The sequence below is a fragment of the Aspergillus aculeatinus genome, assembly GCF_003184765.1.
Source record: "Aspergillus aculeatinus CBS 121060 unplaced genomic scaffold BO66scaffold_62, whole genome shotgun sequence".
In the NCBI taxonomy this organism is placed as follows: Eukaryota; Fungi; Ascomycota; class Eurotiomycetes; order Eurotiales; family Aspergillaceae; genus Aspergillus; species Aspergillus aculeatinus.
The window spans coordinates 77,134-98,610 of NW_020291531.1; the positions used below are offsets into that span (position 1 = coordinate 77,134).

The window sequence follows — 21,477 nt, forward strand, 5'->3', positions numbered from 1 at the left end:
GGTCCCCGGGTTCGAGTTGCTGATCCCCTGTATCTTTAAGGTTGTGGCTTGACGGTTGTTATCGTGGTGTCATGAGGTTGACTCTCATTTGAAAAATGGTATTATGTTGGTTCTTTTATATTGACTGAGCACCGACTCATACTCATAGATAATCGTCGCGAAAAGAGGATAATGTCTCACTTTTCAAGAACTGAAGAGGTAACTTCCGCGCGCAATGTGGACTTTCTTTGTTGGGCTTTCACAACTGTGGACTTGAAAGAAAGATGTGTATCTGGTGCCTCTGGTCAGATCAGCGGTGATACATGTCCACGCTGGGTTGTGTGGAGTAGGGCACATCTGGAGTTATTCACTAATGCCTTCTGGTGCTTCTGTCGAAGTTCCATCTGGGTGCCTGGGAATTGTAGAGCCATCTGCTAAATGGTTCTTGCACATGTTTGGCTGCGATTAGCGTCTGACGATACCGCTAAATTCTAATCGAGGTTCGCCGTCAACAGTGAAATAGATTAGCATGATCCCGAAATTAGATGCCACCCTGAAAGAGCAGCTGTAAAAGAGCCGGGTGCTCTGGGTCCTCTGGAATCACGCATACTGTTGTGGCTCGTTACATATAAGTGATATGTGGTATAGTGCAGAAGAATTTTCTTCTTCCTCTGAAACTTACTATCAGTATCCCTTCATCCCAGCAGGTTAGCAGACTGATGGCACACACATTCCGTGCCCTGCTTGAGAAGAGAATACTACATAACAATGTACTGTATGTAGTCAGTCCATGGATGATGTTTGCATACAGCGAAGCGGGAACAAGCACAGACCCTCCTCCCGCTACCACTACCACTACTAATGTTACCACCGCCTTCCCCACCGCCCGACCGTATCCAGCGTCATGCCGGGGATCCTGCCACCATCGCCCATATCAACAACATCCCGAAGACAATCCAACAACCATCCCATTCTAACTACTACCCACCTACACCCTACCCTCCTGTGACACCTCCGTCCTATTTATCCCTCTATATAACATACACCATAATATTCAAATTGTCTCATCATGGATTACACAGACCCCTTCCTCCAAGTCCAAGCGTAAGTATTCCCAATCCTCTTGAACACCGATAAGTGAATCCACCCCGAAGCTAAACAAAATCAGGGACGTCCTCTCCACCCTACAAACCACGCGACCGCTCTTCTCCTCCTACCTGCGCATCCGCTCGCTCGCCAAATCCCCCAGCAACCCGGAGCTGCAACAGGCGCGCTCGGAGCTCGAAACCACGCTGACCGACCTCACCGCCGACCTGGACGATCTCATCGAGAGCGTGCGCGCCATCGAGCAAGATCCCTACCGGTTCGGTCTGGAGCTGGAAGAGGTCCAGCGTCGCCGGAGTCTCGTCACCGAGGTGGGCGCCGAGATCGAGAATATGCGCCAGGAGCTGCAGCGGGCGGTCACGACGGCAGACGCCGCGGCGGCGGCGAGCGGTGGTGGTGGTGGTGGTGGTGGTGCGGGGTCCTCGCATCTGCCGAATCCGGCGGATTTTGATGAGGAAGACGGGGGTCTGCTGTCGCCGTCCGGGGAGCGGGGCGATGATTACTATGCGGCCATGGAGCAGCAGCGGCAGATGGAGTTGATGCATGAGCAGGATGAGCAGCTGGATGGGGTGTTTCGGACGGTGGGCAATCTCCGGCAGCAGGCGGATGATATGGGGCGGGAGCTGGAGGAGCAAGCGGTGATGATTGACGAGGTGGATACCCTGGCCGATCGGGTCGGGGGCAAACTACAGAACGGGATGTCGCGATTGAAACATATCATCCGGAAGAATGAAGGTAAGGAAGTTCAACTTTTGGGTGTTCTAGCCAACCTATCTGAAAATACTGATCGTCCCGCCATTAGATACAATGTCCTCCTTCGCCATCGCGGTCTTGATATTCGTTCTAATCCTCCTCTTGATCCTGCTCCTTGTGCTTTGAAGGGGAGGAAGTTTCGTCCGGTCCGCGGATTTTAGACCTTGGTCTTCTTGCGGGGACGGGACTGTTCCTCCTCGTCGTCCTCATCCTCGGACGCGTCGATATCGCTGTAGTCGACCTCCTCGATGGATTGATCCGTGACTAGACCACCGTCAGTCAGCCAGTGTGAATGAGAAAAAATACAGTCGAGGCCACCACACTTACCATAGTACTTCATCGCATTGGGCCAGAGATCCTCAGCAACGGCGATGGCCAGCTCCTCGCCACCGGGGAAGATCTCGATGAACTCGAAGTCGTCCTCCAGATCATCGTCCTCGTCGTCTTCGTCCTCCTCATTCTCCTCCACCTCCTCACCCTTGCGCAGCTTCTCGAACTTCTCCTCCTCCTCCTTGGTCGCGGCCTTGGACTGCTCCTCGGTGACATCACTGCCGCGGTAACCGAAGAAAGCGAAGAAGCTCAGGTCCGCATCCGGGGGCACGTCGTCCTCCTCATCCTCACCCTGGGGCTCCTCGTCGGCCTCGACCTCATCGCGCTTGCGCATCAGCGCCTCGAACTCCTTCAGCTCCTTGCGGTCCGTGTCGGCGTCCTTCTTCTTCTCCGCCTCGGCCAGGTCGCAGGCGGCGTCCAGCAGGCCCTTGGTGGGGTCCTGACCCTCCTTCCAGTTGATGCGGACGGGGTCCGAGACGAGCCCGTCCCAGTGGCGCTTGTGGCCGTTGGCGGTGGTGATGACCTGCTTGCGCCAGTAGAAGTCCTTGACCAGCTTGTCGTTGGTGAAGTAGGGGTTCTCGTCGCCGGTGCGGAACTCGAAGGTCAGACGGAAGCTGCGGGGCTCGCCGACGCCCTTGTCGTCGACCTCGAAGCGCTCGACGGTCAGGTTCTTCAGCGTGGAGGCCAGGATCGTCGCGTCGGTCATGGTGATGTGCTCATCGACCTCGGCGGGGGCGTTGAGCATCACGCGCGTCCAGAAGGTGTCGCGCAGGTCGGGGGAGGAGATGACCTCATTGCGCTTGGCGAAGAGCGGGCGGAGGAGGAGGGTCGAGTGGCGGACTGCAGCATTGCCAGACAGCATTAGTATCACAGACCCCAATAGAAGAAAGGACGCAGCAGCTGCCATTCCAGCCCAATGGCCGATTGCGAATCGCTTCAAGACCCAGCAACGCCGTAGCTCCGTAGCTCTGCGACACCCAGTCTACAAAAAAAAAAAGGAAAGCAAGAAACTCACGCTGCTCCACCTCAGCCTGAATGAACTCCTGCTCCACCAGCGCAAACTTCTTCTGCGTCTCCTTGCTCACCTCGGGCCGCTGGATGCGCTCCAGCAAGGACTGGTTCTGCTCTTCGGCGGACATTTTGGTTCGCTATAAGATATTTAAAAATGTGCGTACGGGTTTGTGCGTTCGTAATCAGGACCAATACTGTTTGAATTCAGTAAATCCAATCCTCACAAGTAAAAGTTAAAGGTGAGTTAGGCAGTTGTGGTTTGGTTTGAGGAAAGAGAGAGAGAAAAAAAAAATTGAAAGTTCAAGCAGAGCAAAGCGGATTCCCACCCCCGGGTTTGAGGTGGACGGGCGGGAAGCTGACCTACCTGACTAAGGGTGCTAGCTAGTTAACTAACTAAGCTTAACTGGTTAACTTAACTAACTACCTTACCCTTATAAATAACTACTAAACTACTGCCGTATGTGCCGTATGGCTCAGCTCCAGGCAGGCTCTCACCTCACTGCTACACTAGATTGCTGTTGATACTGTACGGGAGGCTGCTTCTGCTTGCTATATGTTACTACCTAGGTAACTTACAGCATGGCTTTTCCGGGGGAAAAATATGAGAGATAGAGGAATTTTTCAAGGTCCAGACTCAGCTACTACAGTCATCATGAGGGGGAAAAGGTAAGGGTAAGTTAAGGTACAGGTACAGTAAAGTAGCATTGCAATTCCCATCCATCCTCGACAGTAAAACCTCTACCTACTCGGAACATTAACAAACGGGGACCGGCACGGGCACGGGCACAGGCACGGGGTTGGGGTTACACATGAAAAAAAAAAGTCCAACAAACCGCCTTCTGCCTTCCACTCACCTTCTGCTAGAGTCTTGGAGTTGGATCAATGCAACTCCCTAATTAGTTAAATTATCCAAGAAGTGAGTATCGCCGCGGGATAAGCTAATCCCCGAAGGTAGCTACCCCCTCATCAACCCCATCATGATTGGCGCGCACACACAGAAAAGTGGGAATCCTTAACCGCCATTCCCACTGTTTCAGGTACTTTCTGTCGGGGGCTAGACTAATTTACCTAGCTGGGATTTTTTTCTCTACATTTACATTTAGTTTCATGGGCGCGCGGTGAGTGGGGAACTTTTTCGATTTTTTTTTGCGGGTTAAGGTAACTAGGTACCTACCTTATAGAATTTTTCTATGCTGTGATTACTTTTTGTTACTACTTCGTAAATGTGTTTGATAGAGGTACTGTACAGTATAGTTTTCCTTACGGGCTGGACGGCTCTACGCTAGTCTTGTAGTCGAGATCTTTATTCAAAGATAGAATACTATTGATTGTCACTCGGATTGTCTGGATGTTGGTGGAGGGTTGGGGAGTGACGTCATTTGCTAAGAACACTTGTGCATGCATAGCATATCTTCAGGCCAAATATCAGGCAAGATGACTAGCTAGCCTTTCTGTGCTATAGAGGTAACAGCGTACAGAATTCTCCTTCACTTGCTCAATCCCGGTCTGGGGTTGTATTGTCGTGGTGATAGGAGGCGACCAAACCAAGCCCTGTCGTGAAGTTACCGATGAATATCATAGATCTATACTCCGTGGACAGCGGGACTGGCTTGTTGCGTGTCTTGCACGGCCATCTCCCTAAATAGTCGGGTCTAGTCCCATAGAAGCATGGATAATGATATCCAGAGGCATAAAAAGATACAAATCTCCAGAGCTCAACCCAGATCAATTCTGAGAATATCAAATTCATAAATCAGTAGCCGCCGATGCTCACAGCATCCGAGGGGAATAAATTAAAGAGAAGCACACACACACACACACACACACACACACACACACAAAACAGCAACACCAATTCCATATCAAAAACACAAATGATATGAAGATGCGACAGCGGAAGAAAGAAAAAGAAACTTTTGGCACGCGCGGATTGACTATGACCCTCAAAATCAATCCGACGTGTCCAGTATCATGCCTGCATAGTCGTGACGTGCGTTTCAGCCAGAATATTATGATAAGAATCAAATCAAAAATAAAATAAACTTTTTTCCGGAGGTGAATTGAGAGCGGCGACGCCCTCAAATCTTCATTCCTCTTGTTTGTGGCTTTCCCATTAAGGTATAGATCTTCTGTCTCTCTCTTTTTTGAATGTCTCTTGCCCCAAGAGACATTGATAAGGAAAACCCAGGCCAGTTCGCCGGTGATGCATGCATGCAGGAAAAGACAACAGGAAAATGCACGCCAACAGGCGGGATTGCAAAGCGGTGAGTAGAGTGTTGTAAGTGTCGGTCGTGAGCGAGGGATTTAGAACTTCGAAAGAAAGTCCGACCGGTCAAAGCCCCAGAGGTTGGGTTCAGGCAGGCCATCAATCGATGGGATGTAATGTAACCTCCCCTTATCGCAAACCAATCGCGCCATCGGTCAGGTGACGGGCCAAGCCAGACTCACCGACACCGGCGCACGTGCCCGTCGGCTCAAACTGGACGGAACTAGGCATGATCTTCCCACCACTACAGCATCCAGTCCAATCCGTTGGCCTCTTCCTCCACCGGGAAGACCTCGCGCGCATATTCCTCCATATCGCGCCACCCCTGCCATAGATGCCGGGCCTCGTCGGTCACACGAAGCGAAATCACCCCTCCGGGACCCTGCATCATTCCCGCGCCTGCGCCTTTGCCATTGGCGGGCCCCAGTCCCTTGGGGGATCCAGCGGCCGGACGGGAGAACTCGGGCTGTGGGAAGTAAGGCGCGTCGCACTGTCCGAACACCACCTCAATCGCCTCCAGCTGTTCTCTATAGCCCGGCGGAATGTTGACTTTCACTTCGACCTTGGGGACGCGCAGGTAGCGACAGGGGCGGCCGAGCGCGCGCTCGAAGGCAGCGCAAACTTGATTGGGAGAAAGAGTCTCGAATGTGAGCGCGATACTGTGGTCGTTAGTACCGTCTCCCATCACAAACAAACAACAAGTCAAACCTACCGATGTCCATTCCACTTCTTCGGCCCATCCTTGAAAATCTGCAGCAACGCGGGTCCCACATCATGTTCCGCGTCCAGCCAGGGCAGCGGAATGTCCGGGTCAAAGGGCGCATGCCACTCGAAACTTCCGTCAGGCATGAGCTCCATCTGGAAGAGGGGGTAGGGTAGACTCGTGAAATTGTTATTGTAGATTCCGGCGTAGACAAAGGTCGAAGGAAGTCCCAGTTGACGGATGTAGTTCTCGACGGTGAATTTGGGGGCCCAGAGCGGTACCGGAGGCCAGGGCCCATGTACCGAGTGATCGGGCATACTGCTGTAGATGTAGTGTTGGATGGTTCCGGCTCGTTTGGCGGCGTCGGCGAGGTCGCGGCCGATTGCGACTTCGTCGCCTGATTGTGAGGTGGTGTTGATGAATGCAAGGTTGGCGCCCTCGAATAATGCGTCCATCAGGGGAGTGTTGCCCAGCAGCGGGCCTTGGAATAGAGTGACATTCGGAAGCTCCTGCAGCTCCTCTGCGACGAAGCCCTTGAGAGAATGGATCTGAGCGCGCACATTGTGTCCGACGGCCGAGGCCACGCGTATTAAAGACGCAGCCTGGCGACCCGTCGCGTTTACCACGGCGATGGTCTTCTTTTGTTGTGTCATGAGGAAGAGGGGGGGGGGGGAGGAGAAGGAGGAGGGGAAGAAGAAAATGTGGAGGGCGGAAAGAATAAAAAAGCCTCCGACGGGCTGCGGGAGGAAAGAAAAGAGGATGCGGGGTAAAGAGGAACACGAGGGAGGAAAATCAATAGTAGAAGTAGGAGCTCAAGGTAAGTGAAGTAGTAGCAGTATTTGATCGGTGAGCAGGCCAATGCAAGTAAATGTAGTTCCCTTCAATCCGAGACAAGGTCAGGTGGTATGCCACCAGCACAGCGCACGTTGTGACTAGTGCAGCAAAGTAGCGGTGGTTCAAAGCAGGGAGAAACGAACGGCGGCACGGTGGGGTAGAGGGGAAAATGTACGTGGAGATCACTGTTCACTATTGAACAACTTCTCCAAGGCGATGTTCGAGAAGGGGAAATTATTTGTTATGTAGCTCAGTGGGCTAGTCGTCCCTGTTGTCGCGACGGATTTGTCCAGTTATGCCGCAATTGAAGAAATCGATGATGCAAGCCTTGAAGATAGCTGCTGCTGCTGCTGCAGTGATGAAAGGAAGTTGCTTTTCTGGGATGATATCCGTCGGGCAGAAAATATGAGGAAATCGCCGCGTACTAAAAAGACTCCGCTGCCAGAGAAGTAGAGCCAAAAAAAAGAAGTGTTAAAAAAGAAAATAAAAAAGAAAATAAAAATAAAGTGTTGGAGATGGCGCGGCGGGATTGTCGATAATCGATAATGCTCCAACTTCTCAAACCCTCCAAATCGGCGCAGCTGAGACTAAAGTTACTATACACCACACTGACTCGTCGAGAGCAGGGAGTTTTGGTTAGTTAATGGATAACAAAAATGCGCTGTTTTCTGGGCCGTTCAATGCACACAATACGAATGCCCCTTGACCAGGGCAAGGAAATGTGAATAATAAGAATCACCGGATACTCCAAGATGGGCCAGCAATGTGGATTTGTGGACCACCCCCCCCCGGGAGGCCTGGTCTGACGCCAGGTGAGGGAATTGATCTCACGTTGGTGGGCAGTGGGCAGTGGGCACCGATAACGCAAAGCCTCCCCTCCCCTCAAAAAGTCAAGTAATAATAACCAGGTGAGAAATAAGGGGAGAGAAAAATACTGAGAACAAATAATAATGGCCCGGCAAGGAAAAATTGAACACCAGACTTACAAGAATTTCCCGTGCTACCAAACAATTGAAGCCGAAACTGATATCCACAATAGCACTGCAAACTGCAAAGAAAAAAAAAATCTCCCAGTGTAGCCCCGTGGATCAGGCCCAGTGCTTGGTTCCGAGATTCGCACCCACAACCAAAGAAGACCCTAATCAGCCCTGCTGGCCAGAAACAGTCGATATATGCACGAGGATCGCCTCGAGAGACGCAGCAGGATCTTGCTAAATCCAGGAACAAGAGGGGGATGTTATTTCCGGGTACCACACCGGAGGCAAGGGCAGAGAACAGGTAATAGGTAGTAGGTAGGTATGAAGGTTTGATGCGGAACGATACTTTATGTATGCTAGGGAGGCTCCCAGATAAGTCGGTGACGCGATGTACTACAGTTCAACAAGAGGAAAGAGGTGGTGGGAAGGCACGCGCTGTCGGCTGTATAAGTAACTGCGGTCTGTGTGTCTTTGCGACACGATGGGGACCTGAGGAGCCAACAAGCAAGAATTGCAGCATCCACCATGTACCCTAGGAGACACAGCCGACTGGTCTGGATTGGGATCGTCTGGGGTTTACCGCGCACTACACACAAGAATGGAGTCGCAGACTAGACTAGTACACGGCTCTTCAAATGCCTCAAATCGTGCTTTACAGAGAAAAAAAAAAAAAAAAAAAAGACGACTGTTGCAGAAATGACGAAGGCAGAGCTTTCACGCCTCGTCCCGTGATGGGAGTCTGATCCGATGTGGTTTCCGAGGTGGTTTATATCGAGTAATGACAATCAGTCATAAAATGGGCCATGTCAGGCGGCTTGAAAACTCTGGATGAAATGTCCTTTTCCAGGGTAGGGGAGATTTAGTAATTCGTGCTCGCTTCTTTTCTGTATGGCTGGTCAGGGAATAAGAGCTTTGATTGATGATTCTAGTTTCTTCGAGGCTTCCTGTCTGTCGGCCATCTCCATCTATATCCCACCTTCCCTGGCCTCGTTCTAGCGTCTACGCCCATTTTAACCCCCGGGGATGGCCGTCAATGTCGGCAGATCAGGCAAGTCTACGAGATCGCCATTATCAACTTAGCCCTGACAGTAGTGGTCGTAGTTCAGGGCCTGGAAAGGCGAATTCGCCAGAAACATCCATCCACCAACTCGTTCTGGCGTGGCCATTGACTGGGTTTACTTTTACGTAACTCGGGATGCAGTTCAAGCGTAGTCGGAAGGCGAACTTCAAAAGATTCGTCCCCCATGATGGCCGAATGATGGCATCATGAGAGCAGTGGAAGGAAGAAGCCAGGGATTACGGCATTCTTTGGAGAGGTGATGTTATGGTTGATGTTGTTGTTCTACCCCCCTCCCCCGGACTGTACGCTGAAGAGGCAAGCATTTCCGAACTCAATTCTAGAGAGTACCTAGGTGAGCTGCCCCCCTGTCGCGTATGACATAAGGGTCAGGAGGTGTACCTGTCGAGCATGAAGAGAAGTTAATCCAACAAAGGTATCAATGCGACGATCAAGGCTGATGGAAAGCCATGAGGGGGAGAAATAAAAAAAAAATCAAGAATAAAATGAATTGAATTGACAAAAGAGTAAGAACAATTAAAATGTCCCCCTCAAAGGCGATCCGATCCCGGCAGTGGCAGGCCAATGAGAGAGCGAGTCTTTGGCAGAGCGGGGAAGAAAAGCAGCACAACTTAACCACGCGGATCGCCCTCGGGCCACCAGCAAGCCATCCCAATTCCATCACCGCCTACGCTAACTGGCGGTTAGCCTGAGAACTATATCGAAACTGTCAGGCAGACAGTAGCTACTCGTTCATCCTTATCACGTCTAGGGACTGTGGGAGGACTCTGAAGAAAAGATTGACAGGGCCGCAGGTAATCAGAGCACTACCTACGGCGCATCTCTGTCAAAACCGAATCGCAGCCGAGAAGCTGAGAGACATAGCGAATGCCCCGTCGGCCATCAACCTACCCACGCTCTGCTCCAGTCTCCAGACCCATATCCTTCGGCGATGGATTCCCCCCTCACGCCGGCCAATCCGTGCGCCGCACATTCTCACGCGTCCCTGCCAACTTGCCAAGACTGGGTACGGTGCTCGGATGAAGCGGATCGTCACTTATCCTTGATCACAATCACCAGAAGTTGAAGATTTTTTCTAGCTGCTAACTGGATGGGTACTATAGTCGGAGTTTTCAGAGCTAACGGACTCCGTTGGGGGGATGTGAGCAAAGGCGCCGGTTGTCCTTGTCAGTGTCGGTGTCCTCCGTATCAGCATCCCTACGTGTACCCATGATTCAGCTATCTGAAAACCGGGGGGAATTCCCCAGAATCAACCCTCCGGACAATCCGCCCCGTTAGACCGAGGTGGCGGGGTCAGCTGTAGCGGTTATTTCACCTTTTCTGGGGGAGGGAGAGAAAGAAACCACGATTGCTTATCTGATGACTCATACCAATGGAGAGTCTCTTGCACAATCCGTTGAACCCCAATAAAGCTAAAACAGCAAAATACTTACCCCGTAAGTGGTAGTAATCGCGCAATAGGAAGCGGGGTATCGTGGACTAGCCGCTGGCCTATCTTGCGAGGGCACCTTTGCGACGTTCTAGTGTAGTAAATACAGGGCTGGGCTGGGGCTGGACTGGGAGACTAAATGCTGTCATGGTGCGTTTGCTCCATCCAGTCCCCATTCTCCGGTGAGAGGGTGCGTGCATGACCCCGGTTCTTTCAAAGCCCGTGCTAATTTTTTTTTGGGTTGATGTCTCCGCGGGCAATTTCGAGGCGGCTTCTTTTGAGGCATTATCACTCCCGTGACCTGCCTAATCGGTCTACCTTAATGTCGGACTGTCCGCTCGGAACCGCGGACCGCTCCGAGGATAGCACGTTTTGTGTTTGTTACTGACTGACGGTCTGTCTGTCTAACTGACTGTCTGATTGTCTTGAGTGTGTTCGGGCGGTCGGTCCAGCCCGTTGCGAGTTGGGTCAGGATCTCGCCACCGGTCGTGACACATTTTGAGATCTAATCGATATGTTAGTTATCAGATGCGCTTAGGATGAGGTGATTTTGTTGCGGGGCTCGGTTAGGACCAGCCGTTGTCAATTGCTTGGTGTCCCTGTGGTTCGCAGGGGACGAGATGGTCATTCGAGATCTTGCATCCCCTTCTGCTGCTTTCTTGCGGTGGATTTAGGGGCTGGACAAGCTTTCTCCTCTCTCCTTGTTCCTTTCTCCTTACTCTCCTCCTTCTTTCATAGCCTTGAGTCTCAGTTGTGCTTTCGCTGTCGCCGTGTTCATCTGGAGGACCTGGCTTGTCGACAGATGTGTTTCAGCCAGTCCGTGGGTCTCTGATTTCGTGGCGGCCGTAGCAAATCAATTCTATAAGATGCGCATGGGTTGAGATGCTGGGGTCCAAGAGAAGAGCCATGCTGCTATGGACGCGACGCTCGAAAATGGTGGATGAGTGGACAGGGATAGCGGAGTGAGCTCGTATGGACTATGACGACCCCATAACAATTAAAGGGCCCATAATATCGAGAAGATGGTTCGGTTGAAGTATCAAATAACAGATGCGAGTGAATCGGAGAGCCCTAGAGCAATCATTGAGGATGGTTAGGAAGAGATCGTCTTCCGAGAAAGATTGGCAGCTACGACTCACGAAGAATAGATTGCTGGACTAGCCACTTCCATTAACGGGTCATCTGGGAACGAACAATACGTACCGCACGGCTCACTAAACCTCTCTCCGCATTGATGGTCATAAAGGCTTCTATGGGGACTTGGTAGTCGTGGTAAACCAAAAGATTCATTAAAAGTCAACCATAAACACATCGCTGGTACATATGCCATAATCTACAGTCAAAAACACATGAAACCCTATAAAACGAAAACAACCATGCTGGTTAAAGCCTAAACAACCCAGACGCCGTCTAGAAACGCCAGTCCCCAAAGCACGTCTAATTGCTGTCCAAGACAACGACTTCAGCTTCCGCCTCTCCGACGCTCTCCACGCTAAGCACATCTCCGGCATTCACTCCGGTGATGAAAGCGCCGTCGCCCTCTTCCAAAACCGCATTGTCGCGGAAGTCGAGTCTGATCTTCGCCTTGCCGCCCTTGGTCATGGGGAGGTGGATGTAGACATTGCGCTTCTTCTTCTGGGTGACCGCATCGCCAGCGCCGACCGTCCACTGGAATGTCTTCTCGGGCTCGATGATCCCGGCCCCCATCACGAAGTCCGCATGGATGGGGATGGTCTCGGGGATCTTCGGGACTGCCGCCTCCTCTTCCGCCGCGGTAGCATCGGGACCCGCCGCGAGCGGCGACAGAATATGCACGAACCCCTGACGCTTGGCCGCCTCATCGAACGTTCTCGTGTGGTAGTTCGGCTTGAGTCCATACTTCCATGGGAGAGCCCAGATTTGAAGGAAGTGCACTGGCTTGTTGGACTCGTTCTGTTCGGAATGCGCGATACCTGTTTTATCGTTCTGGTTAGCTTATCGTAGGATAATCTGTGTTAGGGAGATACATACCTGTACCGCCGGTCGTGAACTGCACATCACCCCGCTTCATCCGGTAGAATTGCTTGCCCTGCGCACCTTCGGCGCCCTTCTTGATCATGCTGTCGCGGTGGGTCAGCTCGCCGCTGAGGATGTAGCTGAAGATCTCGGCATCGCGGTGAGGGTGGGTCGGGAACCCGTTGCGGGCCGCGACGCGGTCCTCGTTGAGCACGCGCAGACTGCCGAACTGGTTGAACTTGTGGTCGTAGTAGTTGGCGAAGCTGAAGGTGTGGAAGGTCTTCAGCCAGCCGCCGTGTTCGGCGTAGCCGCGCTCGCTGGAGCGGCGGGCCACGATGGAGGCGTGAGCGAGAGGCTTGGACATTTCGATGGAAGTGTTGTTCGAGATTATTGCTCTGGTGATGAAAAAGATGAGAGGAGCGAGGATGATCAGTGAATAGAGGGGTGCTGAGATGGGATTGAATGTGATGTGCATTTTCAGAAACTATTCCCTCTGTCGCTGCGATCGATGATCGGCTTTATAGTTTTAGTGGGCTGCAGGTCCAGGCGGGGCGGAGATCCGTCTGTAAGCATGGGGTAAGACTGACTAAGGGCCCCTGGGAATCTTTCTCCTTCCCACAGCAATGCTGATGGAAGAATCACGGCCATTTGCGCATTGTGAGTGGCTGAAAGAATTGTGCTTTACCGAGTAAGAAGGTTCTAGCCTCTGAGCTGTCAATCCTTCCTCGTATTATAGAGTGGTTGATAAGTTCTGGGTAATTATGCTGACGGACATCTTTTCTGATCCACGATTTGTCAATCATCCGTAAGATCTTTGATGGAACGGCAAGTTGTATGATTGGTCGGGTAATGTTAGCCACTGTCATCATGGATGACATAATCAGCAACCGTTTCCATCTAGAATGTTGCAGTGACAATTTATAACTTTAGAATCTGGCTCTTTAACTTGTCATCATCTGGTGTGGTCTCGCTAAAGAACATTTTTCTACTAAGTGGCTCCATGTGATGTACTTGAGGTCTATCCAGGTTGTTCTTAACCACCAACGAACCTATGTATAATGACCCTATCGACGTTCCCGATGCTAAGCTTAAAGACATGAAGTCGCATCTGATCGGATCTTGAGTGGTTATTGCCTGGTAAATGTTGTTCTCATTTTACACTTTGAAGTATAAGGTCGCTGAGAGTCTGCATCGCTCCCTCTACCCTGAATGGATCATGTAATACCTAGTTCTTTGGTTTCGGCCTCAAAAATATTATGACATCTCAGTGTTACTACAGGCTGCATTTCAACACTCCAAAGATGCTCACTTCATTTGTCCCAGCTCTGAAGATTGCATGAGAAAGTGGGACATTGCATGCATTGGAGTATCCAAGATAATTATCTGAGGCCAGTCAAACGACAGGTCAACATGAGCCCATAGAGGCCTTACATGCAAACTGAATAGATGCTTATGTTCGGCTTTTTTGCCAGACTACCCCCAGCTTGTCAGTTGGATACGTACCCGGTTGAAGGCAGCTGCCTATCTCATATCATTCACTGCGAGTAGATTTGACTCAGAAATGTGTCACTTCATAACACACTTCTCTCATTACTTCTCTTGCCGCATATCTTGCCTCCTCGCACCACCTCTTCACTTTCTAGTCTTGTCGTTCGCAACCCACCAATTTCTTGAACTCTCAACGTATGCAAGGTGTGTACTCATAGCAGGAGACACAGATATTCAGTTAGTTATAAAGCACAAATGTCGACTCCACCAGATGAACGACAACCGCAGACTGCAACGAAGGACACCTTTGCAGAGACGTTAGTGAGCCATCCTTCATACTGACACATACTGACCTAGCCTCTAGGTTACTTCCACTATACCACGGACCTCAAGTCACCATCCGGCTCGGGTCTGATGGCCCGACCTACATGTTGTCCAAAGCTCTTCTGTGCAAGAAGTCTACCTACTTTTCGAAGATGTTCGAGGGCAATTGCGCCGAAGCGAGGAGCTCGTTTGTAACCCTCCAAGACGATGCCATCACCGTCAAGCTAACTCACGATCCCTTCAACGTCAAGCCAATTTTCGATTTCTTCATCGAATGGCTGTATCTTGGCAAATTAACACTGCTTGAGCAAGGCCGCAGCGACAGAATAACCTGCCTTTTGAAGCTGGACCTCTTCGTAGACAGGAGCCTTACGTGTGAGTTGACAGACCTCGTGGCTGAGAGCATCAAGCAGATTATCATGGAGGACCCAGAGTTCAAGAAGAAGCGCGAGGCCCCGGGCTTAACCAAATACTGCACTCTAAACGTCAAGTGTATTACTACCAAGCATCTCCGAATGGCAGGGCTTTTGCGTACAGGGAACGCCGTACGTCGCGTTATGGTTATCGCATTGGTAGAACCATATTTGCGAGCCCAAAGCTTGATGTCTATGCTCGCGGTAACGATTGTGCAGTACCCGAATCTCGCATTCGATCTTCTCACTGAAGTCAAAAAAATTATGCTTGCGGCTGTGCCACGTGCCGGAATGATCTGGATTACGGACCCCCTGACACAGATAGAGGCACCTCTGAAATAACTCGCCATGTGATGACACAGATGTGCTGCTTGCGACAAAAGAGATGGAATCTGCCTCTAAAAGCAGGAGTCCTGCTAGAGAATTGGTTATATGTTGGCACGGAAAGATGAAATAGCAAGGGTCCTCTATTGAAAAAAGCATAAATGACTGTGGCTGCATAGTATAGCAGATGGCAAAATAGAATGCGTCTACTTTCAGGAGGTCAGGAGGTAGTGATAGCAAGGCAGAGTGGATAACCTAAGGTCAATTACGTCCAACACGACTGTAGATGTGATCTACAACACCATGAAAGCTGAACTCGACCAAGGCGCAATGAAGCCTGGAAAAATGCATCGGACATTTGCCGTGTTTCTCGATCTAAAGTCTGAGCATACGCGCACGTTTTCCACATCCTTTAATGTTTGCAGTACTTCTTTTAGCAAGGCATGCTGACAACTGCTGACTTATTCTAGTTATCTATTACATCTGATTTGGGGATCACACACTGCATGATTATAGCAGCCATAGCTCACTCAAATGACATGATGGCGTCAACTTTTGCCCATCTTTCTCACTGCTTCTGCTCTCGTGTGGTTCGCCTATGTTTCAGAACTCAGAATCCAACTCTGTCTGCCGTCAACTGAGCTTAATTGTAAAACAGGAGGACGAATGCAGCCATCATAGTAGATCGGGAACGCAGGTCCCTCTAGACATAGCACACGCGCCATCTCACGTCGCACGCTACAAAAGCATCTGCAATAGATATCTGAGGACTACAACGCTCCCCGCGCAGCGTCAAGTACGTAAGGAAGCAATCCACAACGCTCCAACTCCAGCTCCAACTCTCCGCACCCAACGCCAGTCCCCAAGGAGCCCACAGCTATTGACAGCTTCTTCCAAGCCCACAATTCACACCACAATCCCATTGCCCCATCGAACTGGCATCCACAGTAGTCCACACCCGCCACTCCAAACATCACCATCAGTCACTCTGCAACCCAAAGCAACAAAGCACCAACCAAAGCCTCCCCTCCCAACTACACCATCACCACAGACAGAAACAAACAACCACAACACAATCCGGGACCATCAAGCCCAGTCCCCGACCCTCGCAAAAGCCCACTGCACCACAAAGTAAACACCCCCCAAAACTCCCTCTCACCAAGGTGAGTAACCACCGCAACTCTCCACCCATGACACCCTCACTCCTCACCGACAAAGACATACTAACGACGCCACGTACATCTCCCTCGAAAACCACACCACGCAAACCCCCGTTCAAAGAGACGGTGAAGCCCCAAACCCCCCTCCATCCATCACCCAAAAAACCCCCAATCCCAAACCCATCAACAATCCCACCCCAACCACCTGATACGTGAAAATCCGAGTAACCCAGACTTTTGTGGCGTAGGGCTAGAAGGGCCCGGAGCCTGCGACGTCCCACCCAACTTACCGTGCGGAAAGGTCACATGTACAGCAGAAAAAAAAAAAGATCGCTTGGTTAGCTTTGGTGCCCGCCCCCATGACAGGTCGATAATCAATATGTGAGGGAATTTTCGACTTAGTGTTATTGTTATGGATTAGTAATTTTATACTAGGTACCTACCTGGGAGTTATAAAAGCCGGGGGGTCTGCCACCGGTGGCACCGTCTCCAGGCCGTGGATTTCGGGTTCGAATTCAGATTGCCAGTTGCTTGCCGGGGCCTCCCTGGGTTGATCGGTCCCGGTCCTTGGCCAGTCCTTACTTGGGTTGGGGCATCTATCTACCTACCTAGGTACTCAACAGGCTATCATGGATCTCACTAACTACAGTGACACACTTGTTGACTACTGAACAGGGAGCACGAAACACTTTGAAGATTTTTTTTTCGATTTGATTGTCTATATCCGACTATCGTCACCAAGGGTATCGTATCGATCGGTATCATCTATGTACAGCTTTTTTTTTCTCTGGTTTTTGTTTGGGGGTCATAACTTTGTTTTTATTTTCCCCTTCGCTTGATCAAGAAGGGGGTTTATGGTGGTGGTGGTGGTGGTCAGTCCAACTGAGACAGGTTCAGGTCATATGCAAAATGGCTGAATAACCAAGTGGCGGGATGGGGCCAGCGGGAAAAACGCTCTGATCAACGCTAATCATGAATCGGAAAATATGGTGCTGGCATGATGGGTGGTGATATGAATGATGGATGATGTAAACTCGGAAGCAGGAAGCAAGAGGTAAAAGTGACGGCGGCTCAGGCTTAGTGTGCGTGGCCGGTGGTGGTGTTGGTGGTGGTGGTGGTGGCGTCCTCGACACAACTCTGGCTACCACGGAAGGACTTGCGACCACGGGCGAACCAGTCAACGAGGATGATGAAGATGATGACGCCGTAGACGGCGGACACATAGTTCATATCTGTGGGGAGGATTGGTTAGTGGGTTGATTGGTGGCTTGACGGATGGATGGGATGAGAGGTAACTTACTTCCAGTGTTCACCGGCATGGTGGCAGGGAACGAGTACATGACCAGACAGAACAGGGTCCAGGCCAAGGTGATGTAGTTGGCGGCCAACCCCCACTTGCCCAACCAGAAGGGGCCGTGCTTGATGTTGTCGCGACCGCGGTACAGCATGCAGATCACAGGCACCGAGTACGAGATGTACAGCAGCGCGATACAGGCGGTGACCATACTGTTGAACGCGGTGGAGGAGCCGAGGTAGAGCAGACCCAACAGGGCGACAATCAGCGAGCTCGCAAAGTGCGACCACATGGGCACGTCCAGCTTCACGTTGACGGTCGACAGCCACTGGTGGCAGGGCACACCACGATCGCGCGCGAACGCCCACGCCAGCCGCGACTGCCAGGTGTGGCAGGCAATGAGGCATCCCATACCCGTGACGATCAGGAGGGTCTCCAGCACAATGGCGCCCGCCTTGTTGCTCAACGCCTGGTAATACAACTCCAAAATGGGGACGCCCGTGGACGAGTTGAGCAGCGCGTCCAGGTCCTGGATGCTGAAGAACATGGCCACGCAGTAGAACCACGAGGTCACAAAACCGATGCCCACCGTGGCCATGATGGCGATCGGGATGTTGCGTTCCGGCTGCGGCACTTCCTCCGCCAGGTGCGTCGCCGAGTCCAGGCACGCGAAGATCCAATTGGGGTTGATCAAGCCGACAATGAACGCGATCCCGTCCGACTTCCACCCGGTCGAGTTGACGAAGTGACCAAAAACGAACGAGGCGCTGGCGTGAGGTTTGGCGCACGCGGGTACGGTCACCAAAATCACGAAGAACGAGAGCAGCGAGATGTACAGCGTGGCCTTGGCGACCGCAGGGAGAAATTTACCCCAGCAGTTGAACAGGTAACAGAAGAGGTTGATGAGCTCGTACGCTACAACGGTGTGCCAAGGTTTGGAAACACTATCATCGAGGTCAGCACTACAGAGAGGGCAACCGGTTGGGGGAGACAAGCATACAATGAGGGATGGCCCAGCTCCCACATGCCCACCACACCAGATCCCAGACTGAGGGCCACACTGGCACTCGCGAAGATGGCACCCGCGTAGCCGAACCAGCCGGTCACGTAGGATGCGAAACGAGCGTACTTCTTAGGAGCCAGTTGATCGGCCCAGAAGTACTGTCCACCCGCGTTGGGCATGGCACTGGCCAACTCCGAGAGGGAGGATCCCACACAGCACGAGATGAAGGTGATCCACAACAGGCCGTAAATGATGATGACCGTGCCTCCGGAACTGATACCCGTGATCAAAGATGCAGAGATACCGAACCACGAGTTGGACATGCAGAAGGCAATTCCGACCAGGGAAAGTACCGAGAAATTGCGCTGCAAGTCCTGAGTGTAGCCCATCTCGGCCAGCTTGAGAGCGTCCGCATCTTCGGATCCGGATGCAGACTCGCTCCTAGGCATCACCTGCCCGGTGCTGGGCTTCTTCTCTAAATCGAGGTCGCTCATTGTACCAGACACTTGAAGCAATTGGGGTCAGCGTAGAATATATCAGGCACGTGATGTTGTCGCAAAGGGCAATCGCTCGAGGGGTCGGTCAATGGTTGCCGTAGCCGCAGGATGATCGCGTGGGAATGATAATTGTCCTAAAAGGAGGCTTTGATGAAGATTCAATTCTTCCAAAACCACTGGTGCATGGGGCTTGTGAATTTCCGATAGGATCTCGGCCGAGGAAATTGCTGCGGGTGGCAAAGATTCCGTTCCTTCAAAACAGTCGCAAATGGGGTGTCGATACCGGAAAGGCGAGACCGTGACAAGGGCTGATGAGTTGAATCTGTCGCAGACGGATTGATTGCTTGATAGGGCTCTGATTGACGATACGGCGATACAACAAGGGAAGTTTTACAGAATTCAATCTGCGTTTTGGGTTGCGTGGTTCTCTCAAGCTATCAACAACAAAAGCGGAATGGTGGTGGTGGAGGAGAAGTAGAGAGCCAAGCCAGCGTGGAGTATCAATGCCCAGACCGTTGCTGCATAGGAAAGGGTAGTTGCAGGAAGAGGGATCCAGACGAGGTTTAAAAGTAGGGATAACGGAGGACGGGATCAAAGGAGAAAAGGATAAGGATAAGAGGAGGGGTAAAAGTGAATAAAAAGAAGGGTCAAGATATGAAGGCCGACGAAAGCCGTCAGAATATGGGATACAGTTGAGTATTTAAGATCCTTGGGCGAATTTATTTTTTTTTCTTGTTTTTTTACTCTATTTTTCCCTCTCTACGACCCCATCTTAGGTTGGCTCTTTGCATGGGTTGTTGCGAGTCTGACGGAGGCTCCACCAGTCTCAATCGATGGGCAAAAGAAGGTACCCCATGCTCTCGTGCCCTCCTTGTCTGCCAATTTCTACGGGGGAGAGCCTATCATGGATTCAATTATCCGGTTGGGATTCTGCGGGTTCCTCTCGACTCTATCCACTTTAATTCGCTTCTGGACGTTCTCTTTTCCTCCCCTTCGTCATAGGGAGGGTCTGGATGGGTTGCACGTAGGTTTGGTCGACCACAGAAAAGTCCCTCAAGTAACACCGGGCCTGAAAGGTACAGCCAACTACGTAGCCCGAGGGTGCTCGGAAGAACTTCTGTGGCGGTGATTCTTCGATTCCGGTGGACAAGGGCTTCTTGGATTGTTGATTGCCTGGGAAGTCCCCAGGGATGGCTGAGCGTTGTCGTTGGCCGCGTGCAGATACAAAGAGTGGCGGTCCTCCCCACTTGGTCAGTTTTGGTGCCGACGACAGAATTTTAACTTGCCCACACCGGGTTTAGCCCGCTTATACCGTGCAGACGGTGCAGGTGCGTGTGAAGTTTCCGCTTTGCCCTATTTTCTTATGCTTTCTTGGACTGTCGTCATACCGCAGATGCAGCAGTCAGGATGCAATGCACGTTCGGGCCCAACAATATCAGATGCTGATTATCGCACTATCACTGTCTAATCCTGTTGGTGCATTGTTGCCAAAACCGGCCCGAGTGAGAGAGTGTGAAAAAAAAAATCTCTTAACCTCCAGCAGATATGCCGATCGCTGATAACTAACAGATGCTCTTGCCTTGGGCCTTCTATCGTATCACATGACCTTCTTATAGACATGCTACTCCATACACCACAACCCCTTCTACCAACAACGTCATCCTCCGCATCTACCGGCGGGAACAGGCAGCCCTCAGACTCAGAGTAGGCAGAGCAGCCGCACTACGACGTTTTGAGCGACTGAGACAGGAATTTACCGGTCTTTCTGATCCGAACCATCTCCAGCTTTTTTTCTGCTTCAGTGATCCTCGTTGGTCAGCCCGATGGAACTTAGCCTAGTTGGAAACCCGCACGGTGGATCTCATTTCACCATCCGCTTTTCATTCGCACACGAAAACTCGGAAAGGGTGAGATGCTACGAAAACCACTTTTTGACTAACGCTTTTTCACCGGTCCGCCTTTCGGAATCGAGGCATTGTTATCCGTCGGTCTGGTTTGGTTCTGCCTACAATAACGATTGTCCTTCGCAGTCAGGGCGGGCTGATTTGGAGTGACATCCAAAAAAGAAGCTCACTTCCTGCCGGAGGACTTCTTTGCCATGTATGGATATGGACAGCAGAAGGCGAAATCTCGAATCGATATCAACATCCGGAACCTCCCCGCGCGCCCCAAGGGCAACCTTAGTCCCGTGTCGTCGTTCCTTAGTCTCTAACCAACCTGCTTGAGACAGCAATCATTTTTGCCCGTCTCGTCCGTCTCTCGCAGAAACAGTAAAATCGACTAGACTAGTTCTCTCCAGGGTTCCGCTGTCCCTGCGTGGAAAAAATCGCTAGCCGATCATGGTTGTTCGAAGCATCGGTGCACATCCAGGTGCCATTTAGTGCTGTTTCAACATTTTCTCTCTCACCTCACCGCGGTTGCTACTGACGTATGTCCTTTTTTCTCAGGACGGTCGAAGACAATTTACCACATAACAAACAGTGTCAAAAAAACTGAAGTTGCTCCCTTCGTGGAC

General features: G+C 51.4%; 6 protein-coding genes across 6 annotated transcripts; 2 read left to right on the top strand and 4 right to left on the bottom strand.

Annotated features, from left to right (window-relative positions):
- Positions 1–1,048: 1,048 nt before the first annotated feature.
- BO66DRAFT_442943 (SNARE domain protein) lies at positions 1,049–1,962 on the top strand (the record flags this gene model as incomplete). The annotated part of the gene is made up of 3 exons (XM_025651465.1): positions 1,049–1,083; positions 1,148–1,818; positions 1,886–1,962. The coding sequence occupies 3 exons, from the start codon at positions 1,049–1,051 to the stop codon at positions 1,960–1,962; spliced, it is 783 nt and encodes a 260-aa protein (XP_025499360.1).
- Positions 1,840–3,502, bottom strand: BO66DRAFT_395358 (histone chaperone napB). The gene is made up of 3 exons (XM_025648203.1): positions 3,182–3,502; positions 2,164–3,006; positions 1,840–2,100 (listed from the first exon to the last, which is right to left on the bottom strand). Exons 1-3 carry the CDS (start codon positions 3,303–3,305, stop codon positions 1,994–1,996), a joined length of 1,074 nt encoding a protein of 357 aa, XP_025499361.1. The 5' UTR covers positions 3,306–3,502; the 3' UTR covers positions 1,840–1,993.
- A 1,805-nt stretch (positions 3,503–5,307) lies between these two features.
- Positions 5,308–7,162, bottom strand: BO66DRAFT_207658 (NmrA family NAD(P)-binding protein). Its single transcript, XM_025642575.1, has 2 exons — positions 6,156–7,162; positions 5,308–6,102 (listed from the first exon to the last, which is right to left on the bottom strand). Exons 1-2 carry the CDS (start codon positions 6,797–6,799, stop codon positions 5,688–5,690), a joined length of 1,059 nt encoding a protein of 352 aa, XP_025499362.1. The 5' UTR covers positions 6,800–7,162; the 3' UTR covers positions 5,308–5,687.
- Positions 7,163–11,743: 4,581 nt separating this feature from the next.
- On the bottom strand, positions 11,744–12,927 carry BO66DRAFT_358806 (pirin family protein). Its single transcript, XM_025644953.1, has 2 exons — positions 12,475–12,927; positions 11,744–12,416 (listed from the first exon to the last, which is right to left on the bottom strand). The coding sequence occupies exons 1-2, from the start codon at positions 12,821–12,823 to the stop codon at positions 11,902–11,904; spliced, it is 864 nt and encodes a 287-aa protein (XP_025499363.1). The 5' UTR covers positions 12,824–12,927; the 3' UTR covers positions 11,744–11,901.
- Positions 12,928–14,202: 1,275 nt separating this feature from the next.
- BO66DRAFT_442947 (BTB/POZ domain-containing protein) lies at positions 14,203–15,026 on the top strand (the record flags this gene model as incomplete). Its single annotated transcript, XM_025651466.1, has 2 exons — positions 14,203–14,264; positions 14,312–15,026. The coding sequence occupies 2 exons, from the start codon at positions 14,203–14,205 to the stop codon at positions 15,024–15,026; spliced, it is 777 nt and encodes a 258-aa protein (XP_025499364.1).
- A 2,002-nt stretch (positions 15,027–17,028) lies between these two features.
- Positions 17,029–19,417, bottom strand: BO66DRAFT_207726 (putative choline transport protein Ctr). Its single transcript, XM_025642576.1, has 3 exons — positions 18,463–19,417; positions 17,469–18,406; positions 17,029–17,400 (listed from the first exon to the last, which is right to left on the bottom strand). The coding sequence occupies exons 1-3, from the start codon at positions 18,957–18,959 to the stop codon at positions 17,246–17,248; spliced, it is 1,590 nt and encodes a 529-aa protein (XP_025499365.1). The 5' UTR covers positions 18,960–19,417; the 3' UTR covers positions 17,029–17,245.
- Between the last annotated feature and the right edge of the window lie 2,060 nt (positions 19,418–21,477).

Bases quoted from the DNA above. Each gene is read 5' to 3' on its own strand.
- BO66DRAFT_395358 (XM_025648203.1), bottom strand. From the start codon at position 3,305: ATGTCCGCCGAAGAGCAGAACCAGTCCTTGCTGGAGCGCATCCAGCGG. The intron at 3,007-3,181 runs GTGAGTTTCTTG...GCAATGCTGCAG, and splicing joins TCAGGCTGAGGTGGAGCAGC to TCCGCCACTCGACCCTCCTC. The intron at 2,101-2,163 runs GTAAGTGTGGTG...ACGGTGGTCTAG, and splicing joins CAATGCGATGAAGTACTATG to TCACGGATCAATCCATCGAG.
- BO66DRAFT_207658 (XM_025642575.1), bottom strand. From the start codon at position 6,799: ATGACACAACAAAAGAAGACCATCGCCGTGGTAAACGCGACGGGTCGC. The intron at 6,103-6,155 runs GTAGGTTTGACT...TAACGACCACAG, and splicing joins AAGAAGTGGAATGGACATCG to TATCGCGCTCACATTCGAGA.
- BO66DRAFT_358806 (XM_025644953.1), bottom strand. From the start codon at position 12,823: ATGTCCAAGCCTCTCGCTCACGCCTCCATCGTGGCCCGCCGCTCCAGC. The intron at 12,417-12,474 runs GTATGTATCTCC...ACGATAAAACAG, and splicing joins GTTCACGACCGGCGGTACAG to GTATCGCGCATTCCGAACAG.
- BO66DRAFT_207726 (XM_025642576.1), bottom strand. From the start codon at position 18,959: ATGAGCGACCTCGATTTAGAGAAGAAGCCCAGCACCGGGCAGGTGATG. The intron at 18,407-18,462 runs GTATGCTTGTCT...CCTCGATGATAG, and splicing joins GAGCTGGGCCATCCCTCATT to TGTTTCCAAACCTTGGCACA. The intron at 17,401-17,468 runs GTAAGTTACCTC...TCCTCCCCACAG, and splicing joins CATGCCGGTGAACACTGGAA to ATATGAACTATGTGTCCGCC.